The sequence below is a fragment of the Accipiter gentilis genome, chromosome Z, assembly GCF_929443795.1.
Source record: "Accipiter gentilis chromosome Z, bAccGen1.1, whole genome shotgun sequence".
NCBI lineage: Eukaryota > Metazoa > Chordata > Aves > Accipitriformes > Accipitridae > Astur > Astur gentilis.
The window spans coordinates 42,413,976-42,439,250 of NC_064919.1; the positions used below are offsets into that span (position 1 = coordinate 42,413,976).

Consider the following 25,275-nt stretch of genomic DNA (forward strand, 5'->3'; position numbering starts at 1 on the left):
TCACTACTGTATTATTGTTTTTATTATTAAAGTACAGGTCAAATAATTAATTTCCTATCGGAGAACAAACAAACAAATCCACCCAGTTTGTTTAAATAAAATGGATCAGTGTCATGCCCACTGAGATTTCAGATATTCTAGAGTAAAGAACAGCTCTGACAAACAGGGAAAAGTAACAAATGATTTTGCACCAAAGAGAAATAAATTCTGTGCTTGCGCACCAGAGTATTATCCTGAAAGCTGTTGGTCTGAAAAAGAAATACTTCTTCATACCCAAGCAAAAGTTACATGCACTTTGTAAGAGTCCACATGGATTCAAATGCCTATCTCCCCCTTACTACACATTGTGAGTTGCCTGACTGATGAAATATTTACCTCTCACATTTGAGAATACCTTGTTTGTATACAGATGCCTAAGTTACCCTACGGTGTTTTTAAACCTTCAAAACCATGCCTGCCTGGGTTAGGTTTATGTTTAATGGCAGAAATTACTATTATTTGCAAGGTGCTCTGATAGACTTCCATTTTCCCACTGAACTAATAATATGCAAGGCAAAAATAAATAAATCAATCCAGGAGATGTGTATTAAGAACAGTATTCCAAAACTGCACAAATGGATGTCTGTGGAAATATTACATGTGTAGTTTAAAAAAATAATTAAAAAATTATTTCAAGTACCCAGACATTTAATAGCCCTTTTCAATTAGAAAGCATATAGAGTCTCTCTGAGCAGACAAGGTAGTAATGAGAATTACTGCAGGTTTTTAAAACTACCCTCATTCATCTTGACTTTTTTTCCAAGCAGTCCCCAATACTTCTGTATGGAAAGTCTGCAATCTTTGTGTTTCAAAAGCAATGGAATCATTTGTCCTTGCACTTTGCAGGTCAACACTGTCTTACTTCATGATAGAAAAATGGTGGTTTCCAAACAAGGCAGCACACTCCTTTCATTTCAATTCTCAAATATTCAACTATTTCAAGTTAAAAATCTAGGCATGAAATTCACCTTGCAATAGAAAGTGTAAGCAAGTCTTCTGAAAACTGTATGTTCTGCAGTATGATTGAAAATGAGGGGATAATTCCACAAAAAAAAGCTGAAGCTTAGATCACGTTACTGCATTATTACCTATTTTCCACTGTAACAAGAACATATTGAGTCATAGGTGTACCATCAATGCTTGTATGTGTACATTTGGATTACAGGGACTGTTTCTTCCAGGCTCTTGTTACATTCTTAAATTCAGACAGAAGACCTGAGGTAGTACATTGTAAATGCTACAGCTTGCAAAACACACAGAGATGACTGCAGCCACAGCACAAGGTAGGACTTGAACACTAATATGCCATTCTCTCACACTTACATTCAAGCAATTCTAGTTTTACTGGTGGTGTAGACATATTCCATAATACAAAAAAAGTACGTTTCCCTGTGTTTTTTATCTCTGCTTGGTGAGAGAACAGAAGATACTTTAAGTTGATAGGTTAACCTTTTCAGCTCTGCAAAACAGTTAAAACTGCTTAGCTCTTAAACTTCATAGACAAAACCCAGCACCCTGAATAAATTCAAATAAATGCCACAAACTTTTCCTTTGCAAATATGCTCATCTACAAAAGAATAATCACCTGTGTCAAAACTTCTGAGTAGCCTGTAATTTAAAGGATTAGATAATACCTATTCAGTCTATACTAGCAGATGAAAGTTACAGAAGTATTTCAATTAGCTCCTAGAATTTATTTATAGAACAGAAAATGTGAAGACTACAGTGGTACATGGCTATGAAAAACATTTTACTATCATTTGTTCATTTACTTCCAAACAAACATGTTAAAAATATAAAAAGTAGTTTTCAAGCTTTAGTATCTGTTGGCTCTCCTCTGATTACTTTCTGATGGTAAGAGGACCTTCTATATTTAAATACCTTCTGAATGACTTTGCTTCCAGAGCATAAAAATCAAAATCATACCAAACAGCTTTTTTTAAAAAAAAAAATTCAGAATAGAAAACCAAAAAGTTAGACAGTATTTTCTCACAGGGCAAACCTCCAATGCAATCAGCAGAAAAACAAAAAAAACCCTAAAACAACCGAACCACCACAACACCAGACATATATGAAGTGATTTTTTGCATCACAATTATTCTGAAGACAAAATTAATGGGACTCAAAAACCACCTTATTTTTCAATGATGACTACTTGGCCCACTACATAAAAATCCTCCTTCTAGGCACAGAGATGTCACTACACAATCCAGAATATTCTGTTTACACTAAGATGTATTTAATGAACTGACCCAAAATTCAAGTTCCCCTCAAAACAGAAAGCAGGCCAATTTCTCTCAATGTAAGCAATTCTATCAATAATTCTTAGATAAATTGGGTCCAGTTTGCAAGGGACTGAAACATACTGTAGATTTCTAAAACAAAGCATCACATATACAAAACCAGAAGTCATCAATAGTGGAAAAATATTCTGTAAGTCTACTGGGCTGTCAAAAATGCAGCATTTGAAAATGCTTCTATTCTCCAATTCATAAGGTAAAAAACAAATCAAACAAGCAGAACCCCTCATAATAACATAAGATCAGAATTTCTTTGGTTGGAGGAAAGAAAGGTCCATATTGCTTTGTACCTTTGCCTACTACTACTGCAGTGTTGTGTCTGATCTGACTTTTTAAAAAGGTCAGAGTAATAGAATGTTCTGTGAAAGACTTACAGCAATTTTTTTTTTATTTCCTTTCTTAGTTTTCTACAGAAATTTATATTGCACTTACCCTCTCATCTACCAAACATACTGAAGAAATATTTTTCAATATAACCATTACTTCAAAAACACAAGATTGGATTTTAAAATCCATTTCTGCACTTTTTTTAAAAAATGGAAAATCTCCACACCTAGGCTTTTCTCAGGAATATGTGCTTATTTAGGGTTTGGGTTTTCTCTTTTGGGGGGGGACTTGTGGATTTCTTCATCTTGCTTTGGTTTTGTGTGGGGTTTTTTAAATTACCTACAACCTATATTAAAAAATACCTTGAAATATAGGAATATTGATCAGTATAGACTGATAACAAGCTAAAAGATCAAAAATTAAATAAAAAGCATAATATATCAGGAAAGTTTCTAGTGAGATAGAATGAAGATGAACATTAGATGATTCACTAACAACAAAAAAAACACAGGAGTTATGATCATGCCAGTAGCTCACTATTTTTAATCACATATTTCTCATCTCTTTCTACTTATGTTTGTGCAAATTATCCAGAAATGTAAATTGGCCTGGCACTTATCTACTGGTAGCTCAGAGACTGATCTTTCTAACTGTGTGAACCTCCTCAACATCAAAAGTAAACATTCAACCTGGCTGACATCTCATCAGTGTCAAGCCATCAGCACAAGCTCAGTATACTTAAGATGATCACAGCCTCTGCTCTCTCGCCACCTCAGTTATGCTCTTAGTCTGGCACTGCAATAGCAGAACCTTCTTCCTTACTACCCAAGGCCACTGCACAGAAGCATGAGAAGAGCCTTACTGCTACCAGCCAAGGTTACACCCAACCCACACAGCCACAGCCAGCTGCACCCCTGAGAAGACACTGCAGTCTATGTAGTCCCAGAAGCAACTCAGACTTATGGCCACAGTTTGCAACAGATTCCTCCCAATAGACAGTTCTGTAAGGAGCAGGCTTTAAAGGCACATAATTTTGGAACCTCTCTCTTAACTAAGGCATTTTTGCTTGCCTGTGTTGTTCACTACTGTCTCAGAAAACACATAATGAAAATGTTTTAAGGCGGTGCTGGAGTGAAGTATGCAATAGCCCCAAGAGACAAATTTCTAGAGAAAGGAAAACTAGTTTTAACCAGTAAAAGAAGAGCTTCATAAGCACCACTAAATATTGTGGACTTCGTTTTTACAGGTATGTATTAAATATTTGCTGGTAGCTAATTTAACAATAAAGTTGACTTTCATGAGATAATTAAGTATATATAACAAAGCTAATAAGCAGGCCTCTCACATGTAGGTAATAACAGAAAAGAAAGATGTTGCTTTCATAATAACAGATCAATAAAGTGATAACAATCATTTCTGTTAAAAAAACACAGCCCTGCCTCTGCCTCCCTGCCAGTCCCAACCAGCAACTGTGAATATCCAGGTTTATAAAGAGCAAAAATATAGTACACTCCATTCTGCATAGCTTCTCACCCTTCAGTTACTCTCAGCACAGGAACTCTCCTAAACTAGTATGGTTTTCTTTTGCATGAGCTACATTACACATCTTTTTCAGCTATTCATCCTGTTCCCCTCCAAAATCAGAGAAAGGCACAGTTTCTGATGTAAGGAGTTTTACAGGTTTACACTTAACATGTTTATTTTGTTCATCTTAGTGTGGCTCCTATTAGCTTCCTTTGATATCCAAAGGGTTAGAAAAAACAGTAAGCACTCAGTACATCTTCACCAGGTCCATGCTACTCATGATTGTGTAGGTCCCTCTCAAATCCATCCTAAGACATTTTTTCCAGGCTGGAGAGTCCCAGCCTACTTGGCTTCTTTTGTCCCACAGTACTGATCACCTTTGTGGCCCTCCTCTGAGCTCTTCAACATCTAACATATGCTTTTTGAGAGAAGGGACTGGAACTACCCACAATACTGAAGGTGTGCACAAATCATTAAGTCCATATTGATTCTGGTTTCCTCTCTTTTACTTTCCCAAATATTTCCGACTGCCACCAAGTTGATGGTTCATGGAACTACCTGTCATAATACTATGACCCCAACCCCCTTGACTGTAAGGGCCATTTCCGTGCCTATCACTGAATATGTGAAGCTAACATCTTAAGATATCTTTGCATCACAGATTATTCTTATCCAGTCTTTGCTCATAGGCACCCTATCCATGACAGGAGACACCTGCTGTGGTACCACCACCATAAACAGAATGATTAAAAAACCACAACTATTAGGTGTACATTTTCTTATATCCACATACTACAGCAGCAGATCTACTACTAATAACATATTTTTCTTCTAAAGTGCAGGGTTACCTTCATTTTTCCACTGTACTTTGGATCTGAAATTGTTTCAAAGGCTGCATCTTTGCTTAACTGCACAAAATCTGGAAAACTGGAAAATACCTGGCTGCACACCCGTTTGATATGTGCTTCCTGGAAGAAAAGCAGAAAGTTTGAATAGGCATTAAAAATTAGAGCTACATTGGATACCACTAAGCCATACAAGGAGTTAAACAGGTTGAAACAAGTGATCTGCTGAAGTAACTCAAGCAGAAAGAGTTACATGGTTTTATTCAGTTCACTACAGAAGTTCTGGATAAAACATCTCCTGGGTGTTTTGGTTTGCTTAATTAAAAAAAGAAAGAAGAAAAAGAAAAGAAAAAGAGGATCTTAATCTGAAACTGTGGATTCTAGTTACTAGAGATGCCCAAAATTTGTTCTCTAGGGCAGAGACTGAAATAGGACTGGCCAGAAGTGTCAGTATCAAGAACTCTCTTGGGTTGAGGTTTGCATTACCCAACAGTTGTGTACCAGTATTTCTCTTGACCCTCTGGCATGATAAGCTAATACGGGAATTACATATTGTCCCACCAATATGACCAAAAACATTAAGGGAAATGCATTTAAACTGTTCAAAAGCCATGTAAAGCTCCACTGCTAGAATTTGGGTAGCTCTGAACCCACACACTTCAAGCCTACTTTTCCAGAGAAAAAGAAAATATCTAATCTCTCACCTAAGAATAACACATGTGATGGACTTTAGTATTACAGGTAAGAAATAGTACAAAATATCAGAGTCTTCACTAGATTTTGGAGAGGTTAATAATTATGTATGCTGTAAAAGACAGTAAGTCTCAAAATACTTATATATTGTTATTTCCATAGCTATTTAAACTCTCCAATGTTGCTATAATAAAAAGTACATATACAATATACAAAGAAACCCACTGAAAACATTTGGGTATATAGTGCATGTAAGGCCCTGGACACTAATAGTAACATTACCTAAAAAGCAAAACTGCTTTAATGGAACAAACTTGCCAAAATTAGCTAGGCTTTTCTCATTTCCATTCCTTTGTGACTTCTGAGAGGTAGTGGTAACACCCCTAAATCCCTTTGCTCATCCTCGGATCTTAAGGTTCACACACAGGCACTTTTAAAAACTCTGCTGTTTGTGGGTCTTGTTACTTGCCACAGTAATAAGATAAGCTGATACTGTTCTCTTGTATTAGTAGATAATGCCAACATGTTTCTCATTCATTAAAGAAGCTCAACTCTGAATATAAAGTACTAGAGAAAAAAACTCCCACACATTCTAATTGCCTATTATTTATTTCTTTGCACAAAGATAATTCCTCCTACTAGGCACTTGTCATAAATGGAACAGAAATGGCACTCCTAGAAATCACTAAAAATTACTCTCCCTCCTAAAGTTCGCCAATGTTTCTATAGCCCTTATTTTCAGATATGCATCAACTAAATGAACTTACTGTTGTGTAACATCTCAATCTATAAGGGCTGCAGTCTGAATTACTGAATGGAAAACAAATTTTGCAAGATATCTTAATTTCAGTTAGTTAAGACTTAAAAATGAGGCCAGAAGCAATTTTCATTCAAGAGTTTTCATCACATTTTCCATAAGTCCATTTTTTAGATACTTCTAAAACTAACCTGCTGCTTGCTAGTGTTGTCTGTCTGCAGCAGTGCAGCATGATTTGCAACTTTCTGTAGGATTGTCAGGTAACTGAAGCACAGTGACTTAATTGTTTCACCATAAGCATTTGCCTACAAAAAAAAGAAAGAATGTTTATGCAAACAAATATTCCTGAAAATAAAAAATAATGTAAAAAATGCTATTCTTACAAGGTTTAATGCATTAGCAATTCTAAGTAGTACTATAACCGATCCCAAAGAGATGCATACTGTATTTTTAACAAAAATGCAGCATGGTTTTTTTTCCTCAGCTTTGTGATCCTATTAATAGAAAACATCTTCTCAAAAAGAAAAAAAGAACCAACAACTATGTTCATAGCTTACTAAATATTTCAGATACCACGATATCTACAGAAATTGCTAAGATAACCAAGAATTCCTGAGCAGACAGAAAGACAGTAACTTCAAAATCATCACAGAGTGGTTTGGGTAGGCTTTGGGTAACCTTGACCTGCTGGTTATGCTTCTTTTGATGCAGCCCAGGATGCAATTGGCTTTCTGGGCTGCAAACACACATTGCCGGGTCATGCTGAGCTTCTTGTCGACCAACACCCCCAAGTCCTTCTCCACAGGGCTGCTCTCAATCCACTTATCACTCAGCCTGTATTTATATACTTGGGATTGGCCCAACGCACGTGCAGGATCTTGTGTTTGGCCTTGTTGAACTTCATGATGTTTGCATGGGCCCATCTTTCAAGACTGTCAAGGTCCGTCTGGATGGCATCCCTTCCCTCCAGCACGTCAACTGCACCACACAGCTTGGTGTCGTTGGCAAACTTGCTGAGGATGCGCACAACCCCACTGTCCATGTTGCTGACAAAGATGTTAAACAGAGCCGGTCCCAATACTGACCCCTGAGGAACGCCACTCATCACTGGTCTCCACCGGGACAAGCAGCCATTGACCATAACTCTGAGTGTGACCATCTAGCCAATTCCTTATTCACCGAGTGCTCCATCCATCAAAGCCACGTATCACCAATTTAGAGACAAGGATGTCGTGCGGGACAGCAGCAAATGCTTTGCACAAGTCCACGTAGATGACGTCAGTTGCTCTTCCTTTATCCACCAACGCTGTAAGCCCGTCATAGAAGGCCACCAAATTTGCCCTTAGTGAAGCCATGCTGGCTGTCACCAATCTCCTCCTTGGTTTCCATGTGCCTTAGCATAGTTTCCAGAAGGATCCACTCCATGATCTTGCGTGGCACAGAGGTGAGGACTGGCCTGCAGTCCCCCAGGTCTTCCTTTTTTCCCCCTTTTTAAAAATAGGTGTTATGTTTCCTCCTTTCCAGTTGGTGGAGCTTCTGCAGACTGCCAGAACTTCTCAGCTATGAAGGACAGTGGCTTAGCCACTTCATCTGCCAGCTCCCTCAGGACCCAGGGATGCATCTTATCAGGTCCCATGGACTTGTGCACTTTTGAGTTTCTTAGATGGTTTCGAACCTCATCTTCTCCTAGGGTGGGTAGTTCTTCATTCTCCCAGTCCCTGCCTTTGCTTTCTGTGACTTGTGCGGTGCGGCTGGAGCACTTGCCAGTGATTTAAATGTAAATCACATCAAGAACCGTTTGAATGACTTCTTATCCTACAACAGTTAACTTTATACATTTTTGCAGTTAACTTTATACATTTTTGCTGTAGAGAATAGTAAAGCTTTATAAACATCTCAAGTAACGTATGTCAAACAACTTCAAAAGTTCTACAATGCAGCAGCAGCAACGGCATCAGCTATTTTTCTGGTTATGGTTGGCTGATTCGACCAATATTCATTTCCGTTTCCCTTCTCAAGTTACTAAATTTCACGGTTAACTTTGAAATAAGACAGTCCATAAGAGCACTTAAGCATCTGCAGGCCTGTCTACTGCCCTTTGTGAATCAAGTAAAACAGCATTTTACTTTTTGTACAAAACATCACAAGAAACAGAAGCCTGCAGAGAACTCATGCTAGTATCCATGGAATATTAAACAGGCTGAGAGGGGGATTGTTTTTAAAGAAAGATGCAGAAGACTGAACAAGCTACATCATTTGGAGAAAAAACCCAAACCACTACACAAGAATCAAAACAGGATAGAACGAAAATAGGGAGAAGCAAGTATGACACATATGCTTCTAAAAGTTTAATAGAAGACGTACTTCCTTTGAGCCTACTGAATGATGTGGGTGAAACAAATACAAAGCTAGACTAATCGAGTGTTAAAGAAGTCCAGAGAAGATAGAAGCAATCTGCAAAGCTTTTACTAGTGAACAAAAGTTCTGCTTGTGCTCGATGGCTACTGTTCTCCCTTCAATGAAGCAAAGCAAAGTGCATGTTTAGTGCCGCAGAAAGGCACAATCCAACTGCAGTTATAACACAAGCAAAGCCCACATGACCTGCTGGGTCCAGGATGCCAGGATTTGCAGCTTCTGCATGGACCACCTGAGACGCATGGGAGCAGAGCGCCTGACATACTGAACATCCCAATGCAATACCCTTGCCAACATAAACTATATCACAGGTGCACTCACTAATACAACACATCCAGAATCTACTGCATAAATAACAACCACTTGCTCAGGGCATGCGAAGCAGCTTTGCTGTAATCCCAAAGAACCTAATTTAATCACACTTGCGACGCAGCCACCTGTCCAGTTTCCAGTCAGGATCTCCCAAACAGATGGCCTATGACCATGCAGACATTTCAATCAGCTCTTCATTGGCAGAGTCTCTTGAGAAAACCAGAAAGGCTACATTCTACAATCCAAACAGTGCAAGTTCTTACTTTGTAACAACAGTTCTTCCTTTTACGGCCGCTGTTGCAGCTACAAGGCTCTCCTGCTCTTAGTACTAAGTTTACATCCTCTGTCTGTAGCACAGCCTGGTACACTGCTTTCTGGAACTCAGTCAGTGAACAGTACACCATCTGTCAAAGAGAACCCAAAAAACACAACTATGTGCAGTATACAATGAAAAGCCAAACAGCACTGCATCAAATAACACAAATGAGGGAACATCAAAAATAAAAGTAGAAAACAAGAGTGTATTTGCCTAAATGGTTACAGGAAACACCCAATGAAAAAATGTGGATCTTGACACCAAAATAGAATGAAATTTTAGCCAAAATGTATGTATACTTATTTTATTGCCTCGCAAAATTCTACAAAAAATATTAACATCAAGCTACAAGAATTTGCCGTTAGATTTCTATAAACCTTTCGATCTGGCTTTTCTGGGGGTATAGGAAGAAGAGGGAAAAAACGAGAGAAATAAATGGATAATTGTAATTACAGATTCCCCTCTGCTTTGCCAGCTGCTTAATTTATGCTTTCTTTCCTCTTTTTAGGCACTAGCTGTTGTAGGGCACTACCAAAGGCAGGACAAACACAGTAAGCAACAGGAAGGCAAGGATCTACACAGTGCTATGGCCAAAACTCTTATCCCTCTTCTTAGCGACCATGGGTGGCATCTCCATGACATCTTTAGTCTTAAACAGCAGGAGACAGAAATCCCAAGATCATTCCTCAACCTAGGCCACCCACACAGCAGCAGCACCATGCTGAGCTATAATAATACAGCAGTAACTTGAACATATACTCACATTAACAAGAGAATGAAAAGAATAAAACCTGCTAGATTTAGAAAAGCTATTGACTGACGTTTGTGTTAATCTTTCCTTCCAAAGACAGTTTAGATAACATTATTATACACTGAGAATGAAGAACAATACCAAGTTTTGAAAACAAAACCAGCTGCAAACTTACATGTTTGCCTACTTGGGAAGAAAGCACAATATATGTAACGAGAATTTATCAGAACGCTTACCTATAGTCATAAAGTATTATCACTTCATATAATGTTTACATTAGCACTGGATGGCCAGGATTACAGACCTATCAACAATCAGCTTTAGGTTTGGGGGTTTACTTTTATTTAGTGACCTAAAATGAAGGAGTTAAAAAATAAAAGCATACTGTTCCATGCATAAAGTGTCAAGCTGCAAATTCAGCAGTCCTACATAGACTTTCAAGAGATCTGCATACATTGCATTGGGTTTGCATGGATAAGTACAAAAGTCCACATAAAATACATGTGTAAATCACTAGTCAGAAGTCTAGCTGAGCATTTTCATGCTTGATTAACTCCATTTCAACATGCAATCATAGTAATTATGTGAACAAAGCACACTACTGCTTGTGCATTTTTTCCAAGGCTCTGGATCTTCTTAAGTTTTTAAGTCCAAAAGAAAACCATAAACTACTACAGGCATGATGAAAGAGAGAAAATACAACGAGAACAAAAAAGAATAGATATATTCATTAGCACTGTATTTGAAATGTGCAGGCACTCTTACTCTGTCTTCCTTTTTTGGCAACTGATCACTGATAAGCGCTTTTGTACGTCTCAGAAACCAGCCAGACATTTTTCTTGCTAGCTTCATCATGGCCTTACGACCTGTTGCTAGCTCTCTTTTAGTTGCAGTGTGCCTCTGGCCATGCTCCACTGGATCAGAAAATTTCTTCTTGAAATGTACTCTGCTACCCAAAAGTCCTGGTACGGCCCTATTAAAAAACAAAGGGGGCTGGTCGGTGTGTGAAGAAATAACACCATTTTCTTTGCTCCAAGGCAGTCTATCCTTTTCCATGGATTAAAAGCACACCATAAATTGCTTCTGGCTAACAGAAGGAGATCTTCAATTAACAATCACTAGAGAAATTAATAAAAATTATGTATATAAATAGAAACACACACTACTTCCAGACACACCATTTTGTCATTTACTTTCTGTGACCCTCAAATATTAAGAGATTCCCCTTAGGAAAAGGGTTGCCATCTCCAGAAAAAAGAAAGCTCAGCAGACTAACAGAAGTCACAAATATACAGAACCTTTAAACCACAAGGCTGCTACTGTTCAGGGGCCTAACTGGAAGCTAAGCAGTCATGTTTTCAATTTTTACTGTTTTTGTTAAAATCATGTTATCCAGATATCACAATTTACTAAATAAAATCTTAAGAAACTCAATAGCAAAAAGAATTTAGTAATCATTAGCAGCACTACATATTGGAACAATCTATTAACAACATCAGCACAGTTCAAATGGACCAGATGCAACACTAAGCTTACTGTTAAAGTACTTCTTTCCTGGTATTTCAATTCAACATGCATATCCCTTGTATCTAAGGTATGTTTGCTTTTGTTCCTCCTCCAGCAAGTCTTCTATGTTTAGATTTATATCTAGGGTTACTTCCACCCCTCCCTGTCCATTAAAAATTTTCCTGGACAAGAATGTTGCTTTGCAAATATGCACACTTGTGCATTTTGAAAAACAGCAAAATATTATTACTTTCATCTTCCAAGTCAGTCAGAATGACCTGCACATATTGGACAGAGCAAAGGCACAATGTTGTTCAAAGTTGTGTAATAACTGTCCATCTACTGTGTGGAGGGAGGACAGAAGAAGAAAAAAACAGTGTCCTTAGAAAAGGAAGGTAAACAAGGAGGGGGGGAAGAAAGTAATTTTAACTGTTTCTCAAATTCCCCAAAGAAGCTATATAAGAGGAGGTCCAAATGTATTAAATAACTGTAAAATTCATACCAGGAGCTTATGTCCATAGATGTATTGGAAAAACATACTTACATTCTCACAAAATGTTGCGTTTTTTTAGGGGGAGGGCTGTGGTTTGTTGTTGTTTGACTCTATCCCAGCAGCTCTATCCCAGTCCCACTGCATGGTTAACATAGAGGTGCTTGACCATAAAAAAAGATATTTTATTTACCAGTCCATAACACACCAAAGTTCCTTCATATTGTTTTGAAGAATGGTTCCAGTAAGACCTATGCGAACACTGCATTTTAATGACTTCATGGTTTGAGTTATTTGAGCCTTTGGATTCTTGATTCTATGTGCTTCATCCACTATCACAGCAGACCATGCTATACTGCAGATCAACAAGAAATATTTTATTAACTGAAACTACTTATTCCCTCATCCCACATACACATTAAAAGTGAAATCAGACACACAAGTAGCTGTGATTATTATAAGACTCTGTTACTTTTTTATTTTTCTGTTTTACATTGTATTATACTACTCAGTTTCTTCATATTCTGTTTAGTAAATTCAATTGCCATAGTTAAATATAATGGCTAAACTACACAGTCAAATAAATAAACTACTGATAACCGTACGAACTGCTTTCTGTGAAGAATGCAGCTTCAATCTCTGGAGCAATCAATCCATTAAATCGCAGCAGCACTAATTCCACTCATACATAAGATTTAGAAAAATTAAATAAATCTCCGAAGCTAAACTACTGAAACATGCTTAACACAGGTATGCTTCATTTTCTCAACAAAATCTTTCCAGTATAACTATAAGTAGACTGAAATAATTTCAATCTGTGTGGTTTCCTACATGAATGCATCACTAAACTTCTTTAATATCTATATGATACCAATATGGCAGGGAAGTTTTAATATTTTGTGATTCTGTGACTAGGAGGAACATATCTAGAAGCAGGGACTGAAAGGTACTTTGCAGCTAAGTTCAAGCATAAAACTTGGAGGTAGAATGACCTGTATACTGTTTAAGTCATCAAGTCCCCAGGAAGAGATGTATTAGCTTTATAAGATTGCTAAACTATATATATATGAATGAGTATTTCAGAACACAGTCATATGTACTTTGATGATACTTCAAGCAGCAAAAAGCTGAAACAGACATGTTTAGAGGGAAACCTCCCTCCTGAGCAGGCTGCATTTAGTTCACTAATCTGAAGGCTGATCTTGTGGCATTTTTGATGCCTGCTAAATACATTCATTCATATCCGAGTCCCTTACATTCCTAAAATCTGCTAAAAAATTGGGAGTTTCTGAAAGGAGCCTAACAGATGAACACATGCTAGCTCCTTCAACTTAATCTCTCATTATGCTGATTTACATGCATAACTGAGCCTATGTATTCTTATTAGTGATAATTAAGACCAGTTTTGGCTGCCAATCCATCATTCTAGCTAAGCAAGACACATAGCCTCTTCCAGTGTCAACATTATAGGCCCATCCAGTCACACGTTGTGCAGAAACAGTTTAGTTAATCTGTATGCTGAAGCAATGTATTTGCAAGCAGTCAGTCACATATCAGATCTGTTCTGCACACCCACCTATTTCCTGACCACTGCCTATTCAATGACCAAAATTGAAGAGTTCCTCAAGAAAGACAACAGCAGGAGTTAGTTCTTTTTCAGACCTGAGCACAGAGACAGATGGAGATCTGACTGTTTTGTCCTGGTGGTCTGGACAGCCATCACCACTCTGGAGCCTGGAGCTTTCCCAACACATAAAATGACAAGATCTGCAGATTCACTGACAACACCAGCTACTAAGGGCAGGCTGCTACTACTGGCTATTCACACAACTTGTACCCTACTTCCAAGATAACATAAGGAAAGAGGACCACTAGGATCAGATGAGAGGCCAAGTACTCCTGAACATTGCAAAACAAAAGGCAAAGCTCTCCAGTTTGAAAATGCTGACAGCTATGGAGCAAATAAAGCAAGATTTCTAATACAATCTGCTGTCAGAAAAACCTCGATTCTGCTAAGTCCCTCAGTGTATTTAAAACTACATATACACACACGTCTTATATCTCAGAGTTTTTAGGACTCAAGAATTTCATCAAGCTGGTGAAAAGTGCAAATAACAAGGAAAATACCTTTTGATTGCTAAATACCTTTTTAGCAAATACCTTTGCTAAAAATTCCAGATTTTTCTTCTTCTTACACTGTACTAAAAGATAGAAATAACTTCTGCATATCTTTTAGCTACCACTGGTTTTCAGACAGGCAATTCCTGCACCTTTTAGAGAACATTTCATGAATGGATTAACAGCAAAGACTAGCTTTATGAAAACTATTCAAATGCTTACTTCTCCAAAGCATCCCACTACAAAGATAGTAGAGGGTAAACTCCCCAAAGATAGTTAAATAGGTTTCTCCTCTTCAGCCCAATGAGTCATTGGATTTAGCAGTAAATACATTGCACAGAAAGAATAAGTACTTGTAAATACCAGTGCAAAATTATACAGTTAAAATTCTGCATGTAGAGAAAGACATTAAAATAATTACCTGTTAAATTCATCCAAATACAGGCGAAGCATCTCAAACGTTGTAAGGGCAACTTCACATTTCCCTTGCTTGATACGACTCAAGTCATCATCTTTTTTACTGCCATGTAGGACAGAGACCTTGAAGTACCCCCATGTGTCCAACTCATCCTTCCAGTTGTACAGCACTGAAAGAGGGGCCACTATGAGGAAAGTCTGAAAACAAATAGATGTTACAGTATTACTGGAAAAACTATAACACAGGACTTTCTCAATAAGGAAAAATCAAAATGTTGAGATTTATTTTACTGCCTAGAGCAGTCTGAACTCTTTAATTCTGTCACTTCAAAGCATAATATAGGAAATACTTGAACAGCCAACATAAATTCAAAAGTAATCATTTTACTCAGAGTATGTAAATAGTACAGAAGAAAAATACTGTATCACTAAAAAAAAAATTACCAAAGTAGTGCTACTTACTCAAATTATACTCTAACAACTGCAATAAGACATAAGATACTATCACTTTTCTTTGTTGTAGCATCTGTATCTGTACACCATAAAATGCTTTACAGATGGAGAAAACAAAAGAATGAAGAGGGTAAGCAGCTTCCACCAATTCACAAGACTCATCATCATACAACTTCAAAACAGAAAGGCATGAAAAGGGTTTAGAACTTTAAGACAGCTCATACAACTCATTTAATATCATAGAATACTAAAATCAGTGAGGTGGGAAGGGACCTCAGGAAGTTTCTAGTCCAACTTTCTGGTCAACACAGGGGCAACACTGAATTCAGACCAGGTCATTTAGGGCTTTCCCAATTCAGGTCTTCCAAACCTCCCAAGGATAAGGGCGGTCTACAACCTCTCTCTGTGACCTGTTCCAATACTTGATTGTCCACTAAGTGAAATTCTTCTTCTCTTATTCCCAGTCAGAAGCATTCCTGTTTTTTTCATACAAAGTGCTATCCCTTCACCTCTTCCTCTCTGTATTTCCCAAGGAACCTGTATCCATTATTCACAGAGCTATAGTCATATGAATCATTCTGCCTGTCAAATATTCCAATTATTCCAATAAAATAAAAGTAGCAATGGAAAATATAAATTGCATGGGTCCTGTGATAGGTAAAAATGAAATGAACTTCAGATTTCTCTCATTCACACAGAACTTTTACATGCACCTTTATTTGCTGTAGCTGTATTTGATTACCTAGATTGTCAGTCAGACTTACTTCTGACATTATACACAGTCTTTCAAGAAAATATGTGAGGTCACAAGAATATTAGCAATAAATTTTCCAAACATATGCATTTGCCTTAATTATTTAAATAACACAATACCACGAAACTATAATTTTCTACTCACCGACACAAGCTTTTCAAAGTACTCTAGCCACTAATCTCATTCAGGTATTTCCAAATGTTTTGTGCTAGTGCAGACCAACAGCATTAACAGATCAGACAATAACAGCTAGATAATGTATTATGACAGTCTGGAAAACTGAAGGCTTCCCTAACATTACTAGGGAGGCCATGAACTCCTAATCTACCTAAGTAGCTGAATTTTAAAAATGAATATACATAAAGTCCTGAAGCAAACAAACAAACAAAAAATATCCAAGTATTGCCTTTTACCAAAATCCTTAAGCTTGTATCACTAAAAGCTGTACCTTCTTGGGGTTACACTTTGATTCTTTTTTCATTGTCCTCCGCAAAAATTCTGGCATATTATTTTCAATATCCTCACGTGTTCCCTTTTTGTGCAACACTGCAGCCAGAAATGAAATTACCTTGAGAAAGAAAACAATTCTCAGTGATTATGTACAAAATGCAAACAGAAATTGAGTGAGTTCCATTGAAAATAAACATTTAGGACAAAATCCTGGACAGGATTCAGTAAGGTGGTTTGGGGAGGGGATTGGGGTTTTGTTTGTTTCAAATCTATCTCAGTTTCTAAAATGGGAAGCCCTTCCCTTGGAGATTCCTGAATTCATGATAAGAGGAATTAACTGTGCTATTTTACTCTTTCATCCTCTCAAGTGGAAAAGTCCCAAAAATACAAAAGAGACTATGAATGAGCCAGGAAAAACTAGAGATGAGGCATGACTTGCAATTCTCCATTTTCAGAAGGACACTTGAATCTTAGTGAGAAAACAGAAGGAAGAGATACTTGCTAACTATACTCCCAATGCTACTTCTGCAACTACGGAAGAAGAACTTTAAACTAGAGGTTCTATTTTCACTAATATGTTGTTTTCTGTATGCCCCATTCCTTCCAATTCCTGTTGCTAGCTTCAAAAGCAGTTCCTTCTGTTGTGTTGGGGCTATATTCTGTCATCTGCCTCAAACAAGTCAAGGTGATTTCGCTGACTATGAGACGACACTTATTATAATATACCACAGCAAGGACAAACATCCCAGCATAGGCTACTCCAAGCTGCTCCCGTGGTAATCCAAACCAGGAAGAAGGCACAGAGATACCTGGCCAGAACATGCAAATCCATAAAACCCACTTGGGCTAAATGGTATCCATGGGGCTAAGCAGCAGCAAGGAGGTGCATCATCAGAGAGGTGCCCTTCTTTTGAAAACAGGCCCCTTTTACTCAGAGCAACCAGCTCCAGACACTTCCTTTTGCAGCTGCTGCACATCTGCTCATAGCAGGGCAGAGGTAAAGCTGTCAGCTGTTTATTTCTGAAAAAGAGGAAATTTCCAGAGCTTTCTCCCCCTAATGATGGTGAGGAAAGAGCCAGCAGGAGTGCAGAAGTGCAGGAAAAATACCTGAGAAGAGTAAAGGTAGACAAGCAGAAGAGAGAGGAAACACATCACATATGGGGCCACAGAGTGGGAAAGAGGTATGCAGAAGAAAATCAAACACTTTTAAGCATAAGATTTCATATAAACTGACGCTAAGAGGAACTGCAAGTTTGCACATTGTTTGGCTTTAATTTTTTTTTAAAACCTTTTGAGAATCAGAATAAAATTCAACCGAACATAAAATCTCCATGTGCCTTCCAGATCCTCCATCTCTGGAAGAATAATGCATCACAAATTTGTAACAATAGCAAAGGCTGTAAAAGGGCAACTCTTATGAGAAACCTTTGGTTCTTGCAGATAAAGCAGGAAGCCACCAAAAGGCCTTGACAGGAAACTAACTTACTGCAATCACATTAAGAAACAACATTATTCTACTTGCCTCCACCTCAATTTCAGTTTGAAATGAAAGAGCCGTACAGTCAGGCCAACTTAAGCAAAAATCAGTTCAGAATTACAAAGAACATTAAAATCCAAAAGTTTACTAGGAAAGTCTTTATCTCATAAATCATCCTGTAATTTAGAAACAATAAGGTTCAGCCAACTGACAAGCATAAAACAAGTTTTCTATAAGACTAAATCAGTTCCTTGATGAATTTTAACTAATATTTCTTCTATCTTTTTTAAACAAGTCCCTTTTACCTCATATCCACTGAACTGCCTTTCCCATACTGAACTTGAAGAACATAAATACTCTGTTTTATAAAAAAAACCACAAGATATTCTTCAAAACCTCTACCCTTCTTCTGCAAACTTGACACTATGATTAAAAGAAATAACTAATAGATGTGAATTCCACACAGGAACACACTGTTGCTGTGTGATAAACATGACCAGATCACTACAGAATCAGCTCCAAGATTCAAAAAATACAAGAGATGCAAGCAAGGCAACTCAATTTTTCCCCCCTACAGTTTACTACTATCTTATACAGATGCTTCTTACTATATTAAATCAGATTATTTGCAGTTCTGAGTAGAAGCAAACTTCCATAACTACCAAATTCTTAAACAGCCATGGACAAGAAACATGGCCAAGCTTAGGTAAAACACAAGGTAAATGGATGTTTAGTTTTAATAAACATCTGTTAAAAGATCAGCAGCAGCTACACAAATCCATGATGCATCTCTAAATGCTCTATCCAAAGAAGTTTTGCCAGTTTAGTTTACTCGCTCTTCTTGTGAAGTTTGCTACAGAACAATACTTCTTTGCACTGAAGGGTGTCTGTCAACATTCTCCTAAATAGAAGGGCAATAGATGCTACAGCCAGTATTTGTCAGTGAAGGAATGAGCTTGTATTTGACACATGGAGGAAGAAAAGACAGGGGTACAAAGACTAGCCACCATAGGATTCAAGCTGCTAACTTAAAAACAGACAGATTAAAGAGAATTTTCAAACATAAAAACACCCTAATTTTAGTAAAATAAATAAATCGTTTGGGCCACACTGATTCAAAGCATAATGGAAAAATCCAGCTATACTTTGTCCTTTCATCAACCCGAGTCATATTTCCAAAAGAGTGATAAAAATAACATGGAACATCTAAGCACTTTTTGCAGAGATGGGAGTAAATGTGTCTGCTTCTTCTCGTTCCCAGCACGGTTAAACTAGTTGCTTTCAAGAAAAAAGGAAAAAGACATTTAAAGAGCTACAGTCAGATAAGTGCTGTAAGTACTTTCAGCATACTCCAGTGCAAATTATTTTCATGATGCACAGGTAGCAATCCTCAAAGGAAATTCAACATAAAATGAATACTAACATTTTAACTACTGTAATTACCCATGCTTACACTAAAAGGGGCCACAACCCAGTTTTGTGGCCTGTCAGGAGTGAATCTTAAATCAGCAATGGCTCCTGGCTCTAAGTGCTGTCCTGGATAGTCACATCCTGCCTCCTCGAACTCCACAATAACAAAGGGAGATTAAGCTCCACTGAGGTATCTTTTCTTAAACACATTATTTTTAAAAAAGATTTACAACTCACAGAAAACACACTGCCAAAAAAATTATCTATTCTCTCACTGTAACAATCAAAAAGAATACCTGTATTGTCTTTCCAAGGCCCATATCATCTCCAAGAATACAGCCCCTTTTATTAGCATAGTGTCCATACAGAAATAGGGCTCCTTCCCTTTGATAATCACACAGGTATCTGTTAATTGTATATGGGATAAAATCACCGTTGTCAGATAATTTAAAAGCAACTGCAGGCGTGGGAAGATTTCGGTCAGGAAAATAAGGCTTTTCCAGATCACCATCATCAAATACTAAGCTTTTCCAGGGTCCTCTACTGGCTTTGACTCTACAAAGTTCAGTTATTAGTATTTTCCTTTCTTCAGACTCCAAGAATGATACAACAGCAAATGATTTTCCATTCTTGTCCTTTTCAATAGAGGATACTGTTCCTTCATGAAGTTTCCCATCTTCAAGAAGAGGGGCAAGGCATTTCTCCCCAATATGCCAATTATCTATAAAAAAAACCCAAACACACATAGTGATAAACTGTCCACATGTATAAAGTATTTCATTTTGTCACACTAATAAAACACTGAATATAAATTTTTTTGACAAAATGCATACATCTTAAGATAAAATATTTATTGAAGGTAGCAATTACTGTTCAGAACCAAATCCCGAGCTAGACATAGAATTACAGTTTGCTGAAACACTGCTATTTTATAAGTGTCTGAAAGAATATATGAAAAAAATCTGATATGAAAGCCAAATTCTGATACATTAAGTTGTTACACAGTGGCTTCACACAGGCAAACGCTGATGCCTGCAGGTTTAGAGCAGGGCCATGAAGATGATCAGAGGGCTGGAGAACCTCTCCTATGAAGACAGGCTGAGACAGCTGGGGTTGTTTAGCCTGGAGCAGATAAGGCTCCAGAGAGACCTTATAGCAGCCTTCCAGTTCCTAAAGGGGGCCTGCAAGAAAGCTGGAGAGGGGCTTTTTACACGGGCATACAGTGATAGGACAATGCTTAATGGCTTTAAACTGAAAGAGGGTAGATTTGTATTAGATATAAGGAGGAAATTCTTCACTATGAGGGTGGTGAGGCATTGGAACAGGTTGCCCAGAGAGGCTGTGGATGCTCCATCCCTGGAAGTGTTCAAGGCCAGGTTGGATGGGGCTTTGAGCAACTTGGTCTAGTGGAAGGTGTCCCTGCGCATGGCAGGGGGGTTGGCCTAGATGGCCTTCAAGGTCCCTTCCAACCCAAACTGTTCTGCGATTAATGTCTAATTAACAGACCATGTGACCTGGTCAAAAGGCCTTCTGTATAGACACACTTCTGATCTACCTGAATCTAGTACTGTAGTGTTAGTAAATTGTTTATAATTATATTCACATAGGAAAACTTCACCTTTCTCCTAACAAAGTCTGGAACACGTAAAAAACCAAAAACTTATGTTTAGAAAAAACAGAAGTGTATTTTAAGTATATACAGTAGCATATCACTTGCCTATATTGTTCATCAAAGTGGCTAATTATTCAGTAAACTGTTTACATAGCTGTCAGGTCTGGAGGTGTTAAAATCTGTTCCTCTATGTGGTCTCACTATAGCCTTAGTACAGCATACCATACATTAACAACAGAGATAACTGAACTGCTTCATTTTCAGCTATCTCATTTTTACAGTTCAGGCAGAAAGATGATTTTTAAATGGTATGTACACTGCTAACAGAGAAAGGGAAAGAACAGCAGTGTATCAGAGTCCAAAGAATTCCCATTGTACTGACAATGAAAAACCTAACAAAGTGCCTCTATCAGAAAAACCAAGGCGCTCAAAGTTCATAGCAGAAAGAGAAAGACCTTGTAAATAACAGTTGCACACAAATTTTCCAGATCTGAACTGAGGAAGTGTTGCCATTTTCAGTTTTTGGAAACAATTTCCAACCTTCCCCTTCAGCCATCACTGACACATGATTAATTTCAGAACTTTTATTGTTTCTTATCTATTTGTTGGAACAAGTTCTGCTAATTCTGACAAAGTCATTATCGGTAGCAGTGAGAGGCACCTAAGGATTTTATGGTAAGGAGCAAGACACAGAGAATCTTGCATCAGAGAAAGTATTCATACTTATGATCAGTGGTAGTACACCATTCTGGGTGCATCAACCCAGTTACTTTTCAGAGGTAAGGAAAAGAAAAGAGGAAGTCCTGAAGGCAAGAAACTCCAGCTTTCCCCATTTTTATGTCTCTGAAAAAAACTCACGGAGAAGATAGGTTCTTCTCACCAGTTCCTGAGCTCCTGGACATGTATGCTCACAGGATTATTCTCCACAACGTATTAGTTAAATCAGCCATAACTAGACTTCATTTTTAAAAATTAATTCAATTGTATACACTAAAAGAAAACAAAAACATCCATGTAGCCCACTGTTGTGCAACCAGCTGTGGCCGTACATTGATATCCAGGTAACAATAAAAATAGCACAAGCATACAGAATACCTCTCTTCTAAAATTCTTTGGCCTTAAAGTTTTCTTTTAGCTACAGAGATTTCCTGGGCCAGGTGTAGTTTGTCAGTTTAGCAAACCCCAGTGGACTTCTGTCTTTCAAGTAGCTCCATTCCCCTTCAACACATGCATATTTCTTGCATTCGGTGTCTTCTGACTACAGATTTTGCAGGTCTGCTCTCTAATACCTGTCAAGCTTTTGCCTGCTATGAACTTGGATCCCACAACCTAAACTGATGGCCCATTAGTTCTTATACTAACAAGATCATAAAATACAACCTCTCTGTTAGACTCATCATTTTGCAGATCTCTTTCATAATGCCTCCCATCATTCTTAATTGAGAAGTTCAGCCTCAACGCCCTGTGACTTGTACATAAGCTGCTCCATACCTTCAGCCATTCCTGCTGAACTTCACAGAGACTTGAAGCTGAAATGTATCTTTTTGAGGCAAAGGACGAAGTATAGACAGCGTCTTCAACAAACCATATGTAACTAATCTCTTAAGCTTTGAGGCATTTGTACTATCTCTGACACAAAAATGCAAAAAAATGTGCACATGAACTCCCAGTAGCACCTAAGTCTTTGAGCATTTTCTCAAAAAGAAGCAAGACTGAAAAAATGAAACCAGATATATAGAGCACCCTGTTAAATATGCAAAACAAAGTTTAAAATCAGAGAGCATTTCTGTCATTACTTTCTTTTTCAGTAATATCTGAAGTGACATGTGACAGTTGTTTAGAGACTCTCAAGTTAAAACTATGACTTAAGATGACAGTGCCTTCAACTAAGCATTTACTTGAGTTTAATGAGTTGCACACAACTTGTCAGAGTTAGAGTTCCAGGTACAAACTAGAACAAATTGCACTGAGGAATAGTTTCAGTATTACCAAACTCCAAACCTAGTGAGAAACAAGGAACAGGATGAGAAAAAGGGCACAAGAAGAAATGCAATGGTATTAAGGACACCATTGCTACAAAACCCCAGAAAATAATGCTGTACAAGCCAAAGCAAGAATTGCTACTTTTAACTAGCCTGAATCACTAAATTCTTGGGTTTTGAACCAGAACTATGATTTATGTAGGGTACTATCTTTAAAAGATTGTCCAGTATGGCTTCCTACTATTGATGGGTACAATACACTTGCCATCAATGAAGAAAGCTGATATTTAAGATGCCTGCCTACACTTACCCCTTGTACCACAGATGAAAAAATTGTGCCGTTATACATATTAACCATACGACATCATGCTGATAATGGCCTATTGTCACACACTAGCTCCTTTAAACAACTACTCAAATAAAAAAAATAAAAAAAGCTAAACTATCACGAATGCCCTCTAACTATTGAGGTTTGACCACTTAATGTAGCGTGGAAAGGGGTTTTTTTACACTCCAGTAAGTGACTGTAAAAGCAAAATTCAAGAATACTATAAAGTAAGAGCATCGCCCTTCTTAAATTATAAAGCTCAACTATAAAGTTGGTAAACAAAAGAGGCTAAAAGCCCCCAAATGTTCTCTCCCAAAAGAAAAGAAAGCAGGATGTTTTGAGTTCCCTTAACCACAGATTTCCACTTGTTGCAAGAAACAAAACGTACGCTTGTAACCAGAACCGCTTTAAACAAGTCTCATCACTTAACGTTTCTAAAACACATATGCCACCGCGCCTCGCAGGTCCAAGCACCTCATCTTTGCCGTTAGGCGAGGCCTGGCAGCACTGCGGCATAGAGGTGTGCCCACGGGGCAGCGCCGGCCGGCCGCCCCACGGGCGCACTCCTCCCCACGGCGAATGTGCGGGAGCGCCCGCCGTGGATCGCCAAGCACCTCGTAACTTCCCACACCTGCTCTCGTTTTCCACCTGAGCAAACGTGAACAAGCGTCTGAACGTCGCTCTGGAAAGATACACGGAAGACGCTTACCTGGGACATCATCACACATTTTTAACTTTTGGCCGTGCAGAGCCCAGCAGAGCCCGTGGGCGCAGGCACCCGGCGGCAGGTGGGGACCAGAAGCCGGCCGGGCCGCCGCTCCCGGGGCCTACCGCCACGGCAGAGGGGCGCGGGCCGCTCTAGCGCCCACCCCCCTTCCCTGGAGGCCGCACGCTCCCCCGGGCGAGTCACAGGCGGGCAGAGGGGCTGAGGAAACCCAGGGGCCGCCCAGCAGTCACCCGCCGGGCGCCTCACAGCGTGTCAGGGAAGGAGACCGTCGCTCGCCCCCCTCCCCGCGCCGCTGCCGGCCCCGGTAACGGCCGGCCGGCCGGCCTCACTGCCCCCCACCCCGGGGTGCCGGGCAGACGCCGCGCCCGGGGCCTAGGCCTAGGCCTGGGCCTGGGCCCCCGGCCCCTTCATCCCCTCGTCTGTCGCTCCGCTCCGCCCCGCCGCGAGCGCGGTAGGCTCGGCCACAACCGGACCACAGGGGTCGGGGGGGGGGGGGGGGGGGGGGGGGGGGGGCGCAACTCTCGCGAGAAGAGCGGCGCGGCGGGACCTCGTTCTTAAAGGAACCGGCGGTAAGGTGGGGGGGGGGGGGGGGGGGGAGAAATGGGGAAGTATCGCGATGTTTGCTGGCGGGCGGGAGGGGAGGGGCGCGGCGTGGTGCCCCGCGGCGGCGGGGTGGTGCCGTGCGCAGCGCCGCGGAGGCTGAGGGCGTCCTCGGCCGGCACCCGGCGGGCGGCGTTCTGCGGTGCCGTGGCTCGGAGGGCTCTTGGACTGAGGGCGGCCGCCCTGGGTGCTGGGAGGGAGGGCCCAGCGCAGGGCCGGCAGTAAGTTGGGTCCGCGTTACGCGACCCAGATGAAGCGGCCTGTGGCACAGAAACGCGCCGAGGTGCAGCGTGGTGCGTGTGGTGGCGTCGTTGTAGGGACCTGTGACTGGGGAAAGGTGCGGCGTTGCCCCTGAGCGTAGCCCATGAGCAGAGCGTTAACTACGCCGGCTGGAACGATTTGGCCCATGCTACCTCTGTGGTAACTGAGTTTCCTCCTAGTGCAGCCCTTGTTCGTAGCAAAACCTGTAAAGGAGGAGGGGGTCTAAAGTTATTGTTTTGTGAAGAAGCTGCGCAGCTAAAGGAAGCAGGGAAAACGGCTGGTGCAATGGAAGGTGCAACTGGTGCCCTGGCAGAGCTCGGCCTTGCAGCTGGGGCGGTAGAGGGGAGTTAGCCGGGGAGAAGCGATTGGAGCATGGTAAGAAACGAATGTGCAGCAAGACCTAGCATTTGG

The 25,275-nt window shown here is 39.6% G+C and overlaps 1 protein-coding gene across 11 annotated transcripts in view; it reads right to left on the bottom strand.

Moving 5' to 3' along the window:
- The window catches only part of ERCC6L2 (ERCC excision repair 6 like 2), a 76,421-nt gene extending 52,153 nt beyond the window's left edge, over nt 1-24,268 (bottom strand). For 9 of the 11 annotated variants that reach the window (XR_007505152.1, XR_007505153.1, XM_049796241.1 and 6 more), the window contains exons 1-9: nt 23,986-24,268; nt 19,651-20,075; nt 16,466-16,585; nt 14,815-15,008; nt 12,469-12,630; nt 11,045-11,252; nt 9,476-9,616; nt 6,677-6,790; nt 5,039-5,158 (exon numbers count right to left, since the gene is read on the bottom strand). Coding sequence is in view for 9 of the 11 variants with exons in the window: in XM_049796241.1 (XP_049652198.1) it covers nt 5,039-5,158; nt 6,677-6,790; nt 9,476-9,616; nt 11,045-11,252; nt 12,469-12,630; nt 14,815-15,008; nt 16,466-16,585; nt 19,651-20,075; nt 23,986-24,004 (1,503 nt within the window). In the remaining 2 variants the exon portion in view is untranslated. The other 2 variants (XM_049796240.1, XM_049796239.1) reach the window with 2 other exon arrangements.
- Nucleotides 24,269-25,275: the final 1,007 nt, after the last annotated feature.